This window comes from Hyperolius riggenbachi, chromosome 2 (genome assembly GCF_040937935.1).
Source record: "Hyperolius riggenbachi isolate aHypRig1 chromosome 2, aHypRig1.pri, whole genome shotgun sequence".
Lineage (NCBI taxonomy): Eukaryota > Metazoa > Chordata > Amphibia > Anura > Hyperoliidae > Hyperolius > Hyperolius riggenbachi.
The window spans coordinates 158,002,135-158,017,452 of record NC_090647.1 but is presented as its reverse complement, the minus strand read 5'-3'; the positions used below and the strand labels follow the sequence as shown (position 1 = coordinate 158,017,452).

General features: G+C 45.1%; 1 protein-coding gene across 1 annotated transcript in view; it reads right to left on the bottom strand.

The window, feature by feature from the left end:
• The window catches only part of CPB2 (carboxypeptidase B2), an 80,291-nt gene that overhangs the window by 25,749 nt on the left and 39,224 nt on the right, over positions 1-15,318 (bottom strand). The window contains exons 9-10 of the mRNA XM_068267748.1: positions 12,001-12,091; positions 9,027-9,229 (exon numbers count right to left, since the gene is read on the bottom strand). Coding sequence (XP_068123849.1) covers positions 9,027-9,229; positions 12,001-12,091 — 294 coding nt within the window. The remainder of the gene's footprint in view (positions 1-9,026; positions 9,230-12,000; positions 12,092-15,318) is intronic.

Below are 15,318 nucleotides of genomic sequence, written 5' to 3'. Positions count from 1 at the left end.
TGTGCTCTGTGACCCAAAAAGCCCAAGTGTGCCTCGGTTACCAGCGTACTCAGATGCTTCCTCTGTGGAGACATGTTCTGATATAGCCTGCCTGCTTGCATGCCCAGAAGTGGTCCCTGAAAGTCCTGATCTTGATGGGTGTCCTGCTAATTTTGAGTCTGGAATGATCATAGGTTCCATAGGGGTTCTTGGTGGTTCTCCATGTGAGCCTGGTGAGCGTTCTGGCTTCTTGGGATCTCTGCGGAGCTTCAAGGCGTTCTGGGAGATTCCGGGAAAAGTTTTGCTTGGTGCCCTGAATGCGATCAGCAATGGCTTTGGTGTTTTAAGGGACACTTCGAACAGGTATTGCGGCAGGTTTGGTATTCTTGGACGCTCCTTGGAAGGTGGTGGGTATTGTCTGGAGGGTGTCGATGGCTTCTTCTCTGGTGTCCACAGTCCTGATGGGTGTTGCGCTGAGACTTGCAGTGCTGATGGGCATGTTTCGGTGGCTTCTGCTTCTGATGAGGTCGGTTTCGGATGGACTGACTCTGGAATTGGGCCTTGTCGGGCTGTCCTGACCTTCATGAGTCTTCAGTTAGAGTTTTGTGATGTTACCAGTCTTGAGGGATGTCTGGAATCCATCCCTAGAAGGGGGGGTACTGTGATGATCCGCTCAGCTGGCTGCACAGGCAGACAGCTGTTTGTCCATTCCTCTAGTCTGTGGGCTGCAGGTCTCTGGAACAGAGACCTGTCTTTCCATTGCAAGTTTCTGTTCTGTTCTCTTGCTGGGGAATTTGCATACATTCGTTATGCAAATCCCCTACCTGCCTTCTTTGATGACTGGCACTATAAGAGCTTTATGTTTCCCAGAATGCTTCGCTGGTCATTTCCCTTCCTTGCTCAGTTCCTGATGGACACTGCTGGAGTGTCAGCCATTGCTATCTAGTATAGTTAATTCCTGGGGGTTGCTTTAGGCTCCCCTTCTAGCCCAGTCAGGTTGTATTATCTGTATTGCCTGTTCTGTCTTGTCTTGCCTGTTTGCCATTGTCCTGTCCCTATGGTGGTTGACAGGAAATGGTTCTGATCTATGTTCTTGGAGTATAGCTGGTCCAGCTATCTCTTCTGTTCTGTTTCCTGGGATCGCGCTAGCTACTTTGTGCAAGCGCTGGGGATTCTTCTGTTCTGTTTCCTGGGATCGCGCTAGCTACTTTGTGCGAGCGCTGGGGATCCTTCTGTTCTGTCTTGTCGGTCGCGATTGCGCTGTCACCAAGGGCGGTTGATAGCGAATCGTTCTGTCTTGCTGAGATCGCACTAGCCGCTAGCGTTAGCGGCTGTGGATCTTTCTGATCTATGTTCCTGCTTGGATCACACTTGCTCTGGCGGAAGAGCGGTGGATCCTTCCTGCCTAGTTCTTGTTTTTCGTGTGTCTGTCTTGTCCGCTGCGCTTGCTACAGGCTCGGTGAGGTAACCGTTAAGCAAGCGCTCGCGTCCCCTGTTTCATGTTTGTCTGTTTATGGTTAGTTAGGCGTGCTTGTCTCTATTGTGCTTATCACGTGGAGATCGCGCATAACCGCTTGCACTGTTGCGAATGAGTGCGGTGTTCGCGGTTAGCTAGCGGTTGTTGTTTTCCGTATCTCCTTATTGTATTTGCTGTGCCTTTGCTACCCTTGTATTCTATTCTGTTCTGCCTTGTGTCACGTCTCGCGATCGCACCTCTCGCGATCGCGTTCCTATTTCGTATCTGCTGTTGTGTGTGCGCGGTCGCGGAGTGGCGACTGGATTGGCGCACACACATACAACCTATCCCTTTTGCTCAATCTCATTCACTATCGCCTCTCTTGCGATTGCATTCTGCGCTTCGTACAATTCCTGTCTGGCACTTGTGGAGGTACAGAGGATTGGTTCCTCTGCACTCCCCAGCGCCATCTGCCGACAGGAATTTCCCTCTACAGGTGCGTAGCACCTTTTGCTGGGTTCCTGCAAATTATACGCTTGTGTAGGATCTCCGCCGTGTCAGCGCACGCGTTGTGCGCTGATCACGGGGAAAGTTCCACAATCGTGACAGTGAATTCTTACAATTTTATACCATGTTTTGTGCACCCCTGATCAAATTTATAAACCTTTAGTCCATGAAATGTAATAAATGACTATTAAGGTGGCCATTAATAGTACAATTTGCTGAACGATCGTTTATGAACGATTCATTCGTGTGAACTAATGGAAATGATCCCTTGGGACTACTAATGGACAAAAATCTCCTAACCAATCCAATCAGATTGATGGGATTGATCTGAAAATGTACACTACTAGTGGGCCCCTCTAGTCCAAGGGTCCCTGTGCTGTCGATACCTCTGCACCCCCTATTGCTACACCACTGATTCCTTTATGGAGATTGACTGTTTGAGCAATTTGTTCCAAAGTACTTAAAAGTGGAAGGACAGACTACATATTTTGAAATACTGGACTTTAGAACAACTCTGTCAGCCAGGATCTTTGTAGGGCAAACATCTTCCCCAACTTTGTAAGCCACACTTGAATAACAGCTAAAAAATGTTCATAATTCCTCCGGTAATACCCAATGGGCTCGATTCACTAACTGGTGCTAACCTAGTTAGCACGCCTAGAGGGTTTGGGAGTGCTAACTAGGGTGCTAACCAGCAGTTCAGGTTCGACTGGCACACCAATGTCAATGTTCCAAGCAATTTTTATTGTATGCACAGCAGGGCCGGATTTCTGGAAAGGCCACAAAGGCCACGGCCTAGGGCGATAAAATCAGATAAGATAAGAAGGGCGGCATGACTTGGAGAGAGAAGAGGTCATATGTCAAAATTAATCACCTCTTCTGGTCCCGCAGCGCAGCCAGCCAGCGCCCTGCTCTGCACTAATAGCTGAATTCCAGAGTTCCCCAATTCCAGCAAGTCTCTCTCTCTCAATCAACATCTGCTGTCACCTCATCTGATGATCAATTCCTCTTATCATGATCATACAAGTTGATGTGAGAAATACCAGGGATTTACATTACAAAGCAGATAGAACTAAGTTCCGCTGAGTTTTAATGCAGGCATTCAAAGACATCAGTGAACCCTGCTAATTTCTTCACTTTCTCAGTTGTAACACTGACCCCAGCAGCTGTAAATTACACTTTCTTATCTCTAGTCTACTTAAATTTATGGCTTTAGGGGTTTTTTTTCTTACTAGCCAGCAGTGGTCTCAGTTAACTCTTTCCTGACTCATTTTCTGTTCCTACCATCTATGAGAGGAATAAAAATGCTGTTTGCTTTACTTTCATTGCTAAACTGTCACTGTCACCTGAGCTGTTACTACCTCTATGCTAGTCTGTATAGTTTGGCATCCTTCTCCTTTCCTGTAGCAGTAAAGCATTCTACCATTTTAGCCACAGCGAAAGCAGAGAGTTTTGAATGAGAATGATACCATTTATTGGCTTAAAAGAAAAAAAGTAATCTTTCTGTGAATAAGCCTTCTTAAGACTTTGTTCCTGTATACTGTCAATATGTTAGAGCACACCACCATATGTACATTCAGCATTCAAAAGAGATACATAGATTTTTCAAATATAAATAAATATCATTCAGATGCTTTAAAGTGGAGCTGAACTCTTGCACAGGACAGAAGGAAAACATAGAAAAATCTACCTTGTATTTTTTTTTAGAGAGCCTGTGTAATTCCCCCTCATCTGTGTCTAATCTGACGTTGTAATTTGATCTCTCCTGTGTCCCCTGACTGCCACAACATCTAAGCTAATTTGAAAGCACAGGATGTTAACAATATGTCTGCTTCCATGAAAGCAGGAAGTAGACACTGCCGATTTATTGCAGGATTTGTATCAGCTGTAACAAAGAAATGTTTTTTTTAAAGGTTATTATGTTATTTTGTATCTTTTGAAGCAGAGAGGAAGTTCTGAGTTCAGGTCCGCTCTAATTACAACCAAACATCCAAAGTGGGTATTGACAGGATGTTTGCTACTTACCTGTTCTCTGTTTCTCTCCATTGAGCTGTCCTGTCACCTGTTTGTTGCTCTGACTGCAGCCAGTCTCACAGAGGACAAAGAAGCAGCGCATGCTCTGGCCACTCACGCTCCCTGTCACCTGTTTGTGGCTATGACTGCAGCCAGTCTCACAGAGGACAAAGAAGCAGCGCATGCTCTGGCCACTCACGCTCCCTGTCACCTGTTTGTGGCGCTGACTGCAGCCAGTCGCACAGAGGACAAAGAAGCAGCGCATGCTCTGGCCACTCACGCTCCCTGTCACCTGTTTGTGGCTATGACTGCAGCCAGTCGCACAGAGGACAAAGAAGCAGCGCATGCTCTGGCCACTCACGCTCCCTGTCACCTGTTTGTGGCTCTGACTGCAGCCAGTCGCACAGAGGACAAAGAAGCAGCGCATGCTCTGGCCACTCATGCTCCCTGTCACCTGTTTGTTGCTCTGACTGCAGCCAGTCTCACAGAGGACAAAGAAGCAGCGCATGCTCTGGCCACTCATGCTCCCTGTCACCTGTTTGTGGCTCTGACTGCAGCCAGTCTCACAGAGGACAAAGAAGCAGCGCATGCTCTGGCCACTCACGCTCCCTGTCACCTGTTTGTGGCGCTGACTGCAGCCAGTCGCACAGAGGACAAAGAAGAAGCGCATGCTCTGGCCACTTGCGACTTGCGCAAGTTTTCTGCTCCTGCCCAGATGTGCACAGCAACCAACGCCAGTATAGTGTTATGCATTCTTGACAAGTACATACAGTGGAGGAAATAATTATTTGACCCCTCACTGATTTTGTAAGTTTGACCAATGACAAAGAAATGAAAAGTCTCAGAACAGTTTCATTTCAATGGTAGGTTTATTTTAACAGTGGCAGATAGCACATCAAAAGGAAAATCGAAAAAAATAACCTTAAATAAAAGATAGCAACTGATTTGCATTTCATTGAGTGAAATAAGTTTTTGAACCCCTACCAACCATTAAGAGTTCTGGCTCCCACAGAGTGGTTAGACACTTCTACTCAATTAGTCACCCTCATTAAGGACACCTCTCTTAACTAGTCACCTGTATAAAAGACACCTGTCCACAGAATCAATCAATCAAGCAGACTCCAAACTCTCCAGCATGGGAAAGACCAAAGAGCTGTCCAAGGATGTCAGAGACAAAATTGTAGACCTGCAAAAGGCTGGAATGGGCTACAAAACCATTAGCAAGAAGCTGGGAGAGAAGGTGACAACTGTTGGTGCGATTGTTCGAAAATGGAAGGAGCACAAAATGACCATCAATCGACCTCGCTCTGGGGCTCCACACAAGATCTCCCCTCGTGGGGTGTCAATGGTTCTGAGAAAGGTGAAAAAGCATCCTAGAACTACACGGGAGGAGTTAGTGAATGACCTCAAATTAGCAGGGACCACAGTCACCAAGAAATCCATTGGAAACACATTACACCGCAATGGATTAAAATCCTGCAGGGCTTACAAGGTCCCCCTGCTCAAGAAGGCACATGTGCAGGCCCATCTGAAGTTTGCCAATGAACTCCTGAATGATTCTGTGAGTGACTGGGAGAAGGTGCTGTGGTCTGATGATACCAAAATAGAGCTCTTTGGCATTAACTCAACTCGCTGTGTTTGGAGGAAGAAAAATGCTGCCTATGATCCCCAAAACACCGTCCCCACCGTCAAGCATGCGGGTGGAAACATTTTGCTTTGGGGGTGTTTTTCTGCTAAGGGCACAGGACAACTTAATCGCATTAACGGGAAAATGGACGGAGCCATGTATCGTGAAATCCTGAACGACAACCTCCTTCCCTCTGCCAGGAAACTGAAAATGGGTCGTGGATGGGTGTTCCAGCACGACAATGACCCAAAACATACAGCAAAGGCAACAAAGGAGTGGCTCAAGAAGAAGCACATTAAGGTCATGGAGTGGCCTAGTCAGTCTCCGGACCTTAATCCAATAGAAAACCTATGGAGGGAGCTCAAGCTCAGAGTTGCACAGAGACAGCCTCGAAACCTTAGGGATTTAGAGATGATCTGCAAAGAGGAGTGGACCAACATTCCTCCTAAAAATGTGTGCAAACTTGGTCATCAATTACAAGAAACGTTTGACCTCTGTGCTTGCAAACAAGGGTTTTTCCACTAAGTATTAAGTCTTTTATTGTTAGAGGGTTCAAAAACTTATTTCACTCAATGAAATGCAAATCAGTTGTTATCTTTTATTTAAGGTTATTTTTTCGATTTTCCTTTTTGATGTGCTATCTGCCACTGTTAAAATAAACCTACCATTGAAATGATACTGTTCTGAGACTTTTCATTTCTTTGTCATTGGACAAACTTACAAAATCAGTGAGGGGTCAAATAATTATTTCCTCCACTGTATATCAGCGTCATTTCTCAAGTATGCATTCCCAGAACACTATTGGCTGCTTTGCACATTCGGGCAGGAGCACAAATTGCAGGAATTATTGAGCAGACAGAGCATTCTTGGCTGAATGGGAGGCAGAGCAGCACAACTGAAATGAGCCCATTCAAACCAATGATCGATAGTCAGTGTTGGTCAGAATGTTTTTTGGTAGTGGTGGTGGCGGGGGGGGGGGAGGGGGCGGTAGATGACAGCAGGCCTAGGGCACTGGAAAGTACAAATCTGGCCCTGATGCACAGCATGACAATTGTTTTGGGGCCGCGGAGGGTCCCCTTCATCAGATAAAGTGCAGACTGCAGAATGCTTCTGCATCGAGACTGAGCACCCAACCATACACGGCAAGGTGTGCCTATCCTAAACTTGATATTGCATAGGGTGCTAACCAGTTAGCACGACCACAGATCACGCGATCTAGTGTGCCCTGAAAACGTTGCGCAGTGCGACTTTAAAGTCGCACCCTTCACGCGGTAACAGCTTCACGTGAAATGTATCCATCAGTGCCCTGTAAAGGACGAAAACGTCGAATAGAATGCGCCCTAAACGTCGCATTGGGCGCATCCTATGCGCCGTTTTCGTCGCAACCGGTGCGACGTTTACAGGGCACTGATGGATACATTTCACGTGAAGCTGTTACCGCAAGAAGGGTGCGACGTTAAAGTCACACCATGCGACGTTTTCAGGGCACACTAGATTGCGTGATCTGTTACTTTACACGTGTAAACGTAGTTTACACGTGTTGTAGGGCTTTTCACAAGCATGCTAAGACTTAGCACTGCTTTGTGAATCAAGCCCAATGTGTCTACAGCAGAAGTCAGATATCACTAAGGAACGTCAACCCTCCAGGTAAGGTAATTTCCAAAAGCCAAGATGCCAGCCCCATGAAACAAAGACAGCAAATATTCTGCACTCTGGCTGGTAAACTGGAAATGATGCTGTGTGCTAGAAAACTGATGTTATTGAAATTTGTGGAATGAGCAAATGGAGGAAAATGTATTTCAAATGTGCTCATAAAGGAGATAATTCTCATTCTAGCTATTCCTGAAGCAACATAAAGAGGCACTAAAGCGAAAATTAGACTATTAGGGTAACCTGGTAGCAAGTACCTAATATTAGGAGCTTCAGTTACTAAGCTTTTTTTTTTTTTTAACCTCTTAAGTCTATCTGGATGGATATATCCATCCAGAAAGACTGTGCCGCTGCCTGAGGTGCGCCGTTACCCCCCTGATCAGTGAATGGGAATATAATTCCCATTCACAAATCTAAGTCCCCCGCAGAAAAACCGACGCTCTCTAATCAGAGACTGCGGTATTTCTGCAAAAAAAAAAAAACATTCACAGCCTCCTTGTAGTTCCTGGTAGCGTAATCATATGCTCCAGGACTTTTTTGACTGTGGCCATCTTGTGGCCAAATAGTAAACTACACCCACATACGTTTTTTACATTACATTACATCATTTTACATTTAAAATTATCTGTTTCCCTCCCACACCAAAAATTACCCAAATACATTTTTTAATAAAAAAAAAAAATTACAATAAAAAAAAACCATAAATAGTTACCTAAGGGTCTGAACTTTTTAAATATACATGTCAAGAGAGTATCTTATTATATTATTTTTTTAATTATAAGCTTGTAAATAGTGATGGACACAAATTGAAAAAATGCACCTTTATTTCTAAATAAAATATCGGCGCCATAAATTGTGATAGGGACATAATTTAAACGGTGTAATAACCGGGACAAATGGGAAAATAAAATACATGAGTTTTAATTACGGTAGCATGTATTAATTTTAAACTATAATGGACAAAACTGAGAAATAATTATTTTTTTTTCATTTCTTTCTTAATCTTCCTGTTAAAATGGATTTAGAAAAAAAATAATTCTTAGCAAAATGTACTACCCAAACAAAGCCTAATTAGTTGCGGAAAAAAACAACATATAGACCAATTAATAGTGATAAGTAGCAATAAAGTTATTGGCGAATGAATGGGAGGTGAATGTTGCTCGGATGCATACGATTTTCAACACTGTAGGCTGAAGTGTTTAAATATGGGCTTGAAAGGGTTTTTTGACAGCATATGCAGAGATACTGCCCATCATTTTCTCAAGCTATGTGACCTACTCCCCCCTCTCAGTGCTGTTACAACTGATTTATGCTGTATGGAATTTGTACACTGCTCAGGGAGTGCTGGTGAAGATCATAGCACTGGACGCAGAAGGAGCCAAGCCATTTATCTTGCTTCTTTATTTATCTACAATCTTCCACAGCACTCGCTGACCAGCTTGAATTCCAATTTCTTCAGCTGAGAGACATGAGAGGAGCAATCAGCAATTACAATGAGCTGAAGCCTTATTCAGCAGAAGGGGACGACAGGCAGGATCACTACATATGCTGTCTAAAACCTCTCAAGCAGACATACTTAGTATCTGATGCTCCTAATATTATGTACATGCCACCAGGGTTATCCCACTAGCCTAATTTTCACCATAGTTCCCCTTTAACCTAAAAAATCCCACCTCATAGCACTAAAGAGCAATTTTGTCTCAGGTTTTATTTTCTTCAATTAAACTAGCACTTTCAACCCTTAGGTAAGCCTACATACCACAACAGGAAATCCGCAATGTAAAAATCCCCTACCAGCTCTTCATGGTCTTTAGCTTTCTCTTTCTTGTAGGAGTATGGAAACAGCACCATCTGGGAGTAAGAGTGAATTGTTATATAGCCTTTGATGTCTTCTTGGTGCTGTCTGATGAAACCAGCCACTGCAGCCACTTCAGGTTCTGACTCTGGAAAACGCCCACAGTATGTGTCCTTGCAAGGATTAGTGGAAGCTCCTGGTCCTGGAAGGTGAAACAAGCATTTATAGTGTAGGCAGTTATCCTAAGAGACACTGAACATAGAACAAATAATTAGTGGGTTAATTCCTGCAGGCTTATTAATTTATGAACAGTGTGTGTTACCTGTGGCAGTACTGTCTGCCTTGTTTCAGTCACCCATGTGTAACGTGTTGGTATGCTGTCAATTTGGCCCAATTTCATGCTGCATAGGTGAAGTTATGTGATAAACTATAACTCACTTGTTAAAGATCCAATTACACTGTTTTTCTGCATAACTAAAATGTTTTTTTCCCCTACAAATGACTTGTGCATAAATAAATCATCACTAGTCTATAACACCAGCAATAGTTGTAAATGAATAAGATTCTCCACAACCTGTGACAAGGCCTTTACATTTATTTACCTATTTTACGTATTAAGCTAATCAAGAAAAATACAACAATAACTTTGGAGAACAATAAGAGATGCAGCAGCAATGGAGAGGGCTCAGGACACTCACACATACAAGTTTTGTGAGCACAACAGGTTAACTTGAGAACAGAAAACAGGATTTCAGTATTTTTAACCTCAGCTATTCTGTGTTTGCCTTATGCATTGGTTGGGAAGCAGGGGTAGTCTAGTTATCTTTACATACACTTGGAGCTATAATGCTTAGCTGAGCTTCAGGAGTTGATGAACAAAAACTGGCTTAAACTAAATGTTTACAAAACTGAGGTTCTTGTGATCGGAGGCCAGCGCCTAACAGCAAAGCCGCTCCATACACAGTCAACACCACTGAGGTTAGGGAACTCAGACCTTACTAGCTCCAACACTTTGCACAGCTTAGGTTTATTGATTGATGGGGAATTAAACTTCCGGAATCAAATCTCAGCTGTGGTGAAACATTCCTTCTTTCAACTAAGGCGTATTACAAAAAAATAAGCACCTCATTCCTTCAGACGATCTTCCAACCCTAGTTCACGCCTTCATCACATCACGGCTGAGCTATTGCTATGCCCTCTACGCAGACCTTCTAAGTAAAGACCTACACCGCCTGCAACTAGTACAGAATGCTGCCGCAAGCCTGTTAACAAGCCAACTCTGGCATTGCGACATAACACCAATCCTTTGTTCACTACACTGGCTACCCATAAAATGGAGAATCATTTTCAAAATTGGAATGCTAACTGTAACGATTGGGGAATTATTTCTGTGGTCAGCGCACAAGATGTGCGCTGACACTGCGGAAATCCTCCACAAGCGTATAAATCAACAGAACCCAGATATGGTGCTATGCACCTGTAGAGGGAAATTCCCACCGGCAGATGGAGCTGTGGAGTGCAGAGGAATAAACCCTCTGCACTGCCACAGATGCCAAATGGGAATTGTAAGAGGTGAATAAATATAGGGCAAGATAGCCCTTGGAGAGAGAGAGAGCACACAGACAGAATGTATGTGTGTCCACCAATCTAGTCGCCACCCGAAAACCAAGTGGGAACGCAATCGCAAGAATGGCAATTGCTAATAGCGACACCAGACTGAGTAATACAGAGCAAAGGAACAGAATAAAGACAGAACTGATAACAAACAGTAATCCAACACACATGAGCAGACAGGACTAACTACACGCGGTCACCACACGTTAAGCGCAATAGCGACAAAGCGCGTGCGCGGCACGGTCGCCACACGAGAAGCGCAATAGCAACAAAGCGTACCAACCCTGACTAACCAAAGAAGCGCGAAAACAAAAGAGAACGCGAACGCTTGCTAAACGGTTACCTCACCGAGACGACAGCAAGCGTTCGTTCCAGACAGACAGACAGATGGAGCAACCAGTAGCAACCGCTGCTCTGGCTACACTCCCAGACAGAGTACAGAAGGAACCACCGCCTCTACCGCTAGGGCGAATGCGATCCCAACAGACAGAACGATCTCCTGTCGACCGCCGCTGGCGACAAGACAATCGCAACAGATAGACAGTACAAAGCAATACAGGTAACAAACAACCTGACTATGCTAACAGGAATGCTAGGGCACTCCCAAGGAACTACTCAGCAAACAGTAAGCAAAGGGCTTAGGCTCCAGGTAAGTTAGCAGGAACAAACCATCATGACCAGCAAAGAATTCTGGGAGGAAATGGTATTTATACTGCAAGCCATCAGAGGAAGCATCTAAGCAATTTGCATGACAAGTGGATGCAAATTCCTCACCAGAACAGCAACTCTGCAGCTTGCAGAGTGGAGACAGGTCTCTTTTCCAGGGACCTGCAGCACTCAGACCTAACAAATGGTCAAAAAGCTGTCTGCCTGTGCAGACAACAGAGCAGATCATTACACTAACATTCAAATACCTACATGAACTAGGCCCCAGATACCTGAAGGATTTGTTGCAACTGCGTCACACCTCCCACAACTTCAGATCAAAACAATACAATAACTTGACCTCCCCCAGAGTTCAACTAAAAGCCTTTGAAGCCAGAGCTTTCTGTCATGCTGCCCCTACCATGTGGAATGCTTTGCCAAACATAATAAAGACAGCTCCAACCCTGGACATGTTTAAATCGAAGTGGAAAAGCCACCTGTTAAGTCTGGCATTTATGACCACATAACATTTCCCCCTGTGCGCACCACTATGTACTGATCTAAGTCAAGCTTATGCACTTTGGGTCCTACAGGAGAAAAGCGCTTTAAAAATGTTTCATTTTTGTTGTTATTGAGGCAGCATGGTATTTTATGTTATCCAGTGAGTAGAGTGCATGTGCTGTTACACAAGGTAGGGGAGAAGCTTAGTCATACCGCACCACCCTGCATCAAAATTTCTGTTAAGGTCAACTCCAATGCAGTCGCTGTCTGGATGTTTAGAGCGATTTTTCCTCCACATACGATTCTAAAAACAAGGAATATGTCATTATAAATATAAAAAAGTTATTATTTACAATTCTTTTTAAATTGGACTTATTACTGTGTATATGTGTATATTAAGCTAGATTATTGCTCTGTGCTCATGATGTATAGTTCTGGCTAAGGTTCTCTAGGGCTGAATAACACAAGAGAACTTAAAGAACAAGTGACACCCATGCTAACCTAGAAATAAAAATCCCATATATAAGTAGATAAATACTAGTTCTTCTTACATAACAGATGTATTACACTGTCCACGTTATGATACCTGTAAATTTTATAAAGGAAAAGCAGAGAATTCTATTCTAGACAGTTTCCATCTTGGTTACCTTTGACCTCCTGACATCATTTTCTCTTTCACTCTTTTTTCTCCTCTTGCTAATTGTGTATTCGTTACCCGCCCTTCTCCCAGAGTCTTCAGACACTCCTACTGAGGTCTATACTAGGAAGTGCACTGTCTTATGTCATTAGAAGGAGGGGGAAATAAAGGGAAGAGGAGGAATATATTACAGATAAAAAGAACCCCCCCCCCCCCCCCCCCAAGCATGCAACTGTCTGGAAATGGCAATTAAAGGGCCAGTGCTCTCCTAAGGTATGTGATAACTCCAAACCATACCAGCAGAAAATGTTTTGAAAGTTTTGAATGCAGGATTAGCATCTTGATCACTTAATACACTCAGACCAGTTGCTGTCGAAATTTGACTTTTATGGTGACAATACCGCTTTAATGCTCCAGCAAACCTGACCTAATTTTTTCTAACGTACACGTGAAGCGGGGAAAAATATATTTGATGATTACTTCCATAGTGGGAAGCCTCTAGATGGTCCAGAGGAGAGGAGGGATGCCCAACTCCAGACCTCGAGTACCCATATCCACGCCAGTTTTTAGGGTGGACAGAAGAATGGAGATCTGTCTTCTACTTGTTGAACCAAGCCCTTGCTGATTCAGTCCCATAAATTAATTTGGGCTGTGCCAAAAGTATGTGAGGACCTCGGCCCTTGAGGACTGGAGTTGGACATCCCTGGGAGGCTTCCTAAATCCTTCAACAGCCCACCATTCCAGGACAGGCTCCCTTTATACCTATTCCACTCAGCATGAGTCAAATAGGTTTCCTCTGGCCTCAAGCAGCAAGTCCACACATGCCCAGTAGAAGGAAGCACTCGTGCACAGAGAAAAAAAGCTGTGCATGAGTGGCTCTGCTCTTCTGGGCATGCATGGACATGAGCAGTCAAGATGCGCTCACACACACAGGGTAGCATGGCCAGAAATGGAAGAGGGATCCTGCACTGGAGCGGTGGGCTCTACGACCATCCAGAGGCTTCCAACTACTATGGTATATATCTAAATTTTATTTTTAGAATCACTTCAGGTGTGCTGTAAGTGCTTTTTTTTAGTTAAAAGTTTCCAGTCCTCTGCTGGGTCAAAGGATACCATTGTAGGAATTAGTGAAAGACTATCAAGATAGCAATCATATGTTTGCAGTCACATGCATGTACCTGCAATGAAAACTTCTTTCTGCAATAAATCAAGGACAACCTGGCCTTATTGTAAAAATAACAAAATTATCACAACAATCACATGACTGTTGTTTCACTTTTCAGCAATCCGTTGACATGATCGAGGCGAGAGTTACAAACTTTTGCCACCTATTTTGCCACCTACTAGCAGACAACTGGTAAAAATCCAGATTAGGTTTGCTGAATCACTTTCATTTTCTACCTTTGTGACCTCTCCCTACAGAGGGACTTATTACCGTATTTTCCGCCGTATAAGACGCTCCGGAATATAAGACGCACCCAAGTTTGGAGGGCAAAAACCAGGGGGAAAAAAATACTAAACCTGGTGCGTCCATATTCCTGGAGCGTCTTGTACATGTCCTTCTGTGTGTCCTCATGTGTGCTCCTGTGCCCCCCCATATCCCCATGTGTCCTTCTGTGTGTCCTCATGTGCCCCCATGTGTCCTCCTGTGCCCCCATGTGTCCTTCTGTCCCTCCCATGTGTCCTCATGTGCCCCCCATGTGTCCTTCTGTGCCCCCCATGTGTCCTCCTGTGTGTTCTCATGTGCTCCCCATGTGTCCTCCTGTGCCCCCCATGTGTCCTCATGTGCCCCTATGTGTCCTTCTGTGCCCCCCATGTGTCCTCCTGTGTGTTCTCATGTGCCCCCCATGTGTCATCCTGTGCCCCCCATGTGTCCTCCTGTGTCCTCATGTGCCCCCATGTGTACTTCTGTGCCCCCCATGTGTCCTTCTGTGCCCCCCCATGTGTCCTCATGTGTGCTCCTGTGCCCCAATATGTCCTCCTGTGCCCCCATGTGTCCTGTGTGTCCTCATGTGCCCCCATGTGTCTTTCTGTGCCCCCTCATGTGTGCTCCTGTGCCCTCATATGTCCTCCTGTGCCCCCCATATGTCCTCCTGTGCCCCCATGTGTCCTTCTGGGTGTCCTCACTTGCCCCATGTGTCCTCGCTCATGTGCCCCCCTGCCTTCCCCGTGCCTGCCTTCCTCCCTCCCGCCTGCCTGAGTCTCCTTCCCCCCCCCCCCGGGTAGAGTGCCAATAGCGGTGGCAACTTGCCTGTGGCAGGCTCCCACCCTGATCCTAGATCATTGCGCTGCCCCCGCTAGCCTCCTCTGCCTCCCCCCTGCGTATCTGCCCCCCGGGTGTAGGAATAAGTAGCGGTAGCTTACCTCCGCAATGCGCCCGCGATGACTGCAGACATCCGACTTCCCGGCACTTCTCGCTCTAGTGACCGGCTTGATCTGATGACGCGCAGTTCAAAGCCGGTCACTAGAGCGAGAAGTGCCTGGAAGACGGATGTCTGCAGTCATCGCGGGTGCACTGCGGAGGTAAGCTACCGCTACTTATTCCTACACCCGGGGGGGGGGGGGGGCAGATACGTAGGGGGGAGCACTAAATGGTTTAAAGAGGCGCCCTGGTGGTATATAAAAGCGTTTAAAAGCAGTTTAAAACCGAGAAAGGTTTGAGGTTGCTTACCTCAAGGACGACAAATCTTTGTAGGGACAAAAGATTTTATTGGTAGCACAGGCAAAGCAAAGCCTGTGCTACCAATAAAATCTTTCGTCCCTACAAAGATTTGTCGTCCTTGAGGTAAGCAACCTCAAACCTTTCTCGATTTTAAACGCTTTTATATACCACCAGGGCGCCTCTTTAAACCATTTAGTGCATCCCTAACCCCCATACGATACCAGTGTGAAGG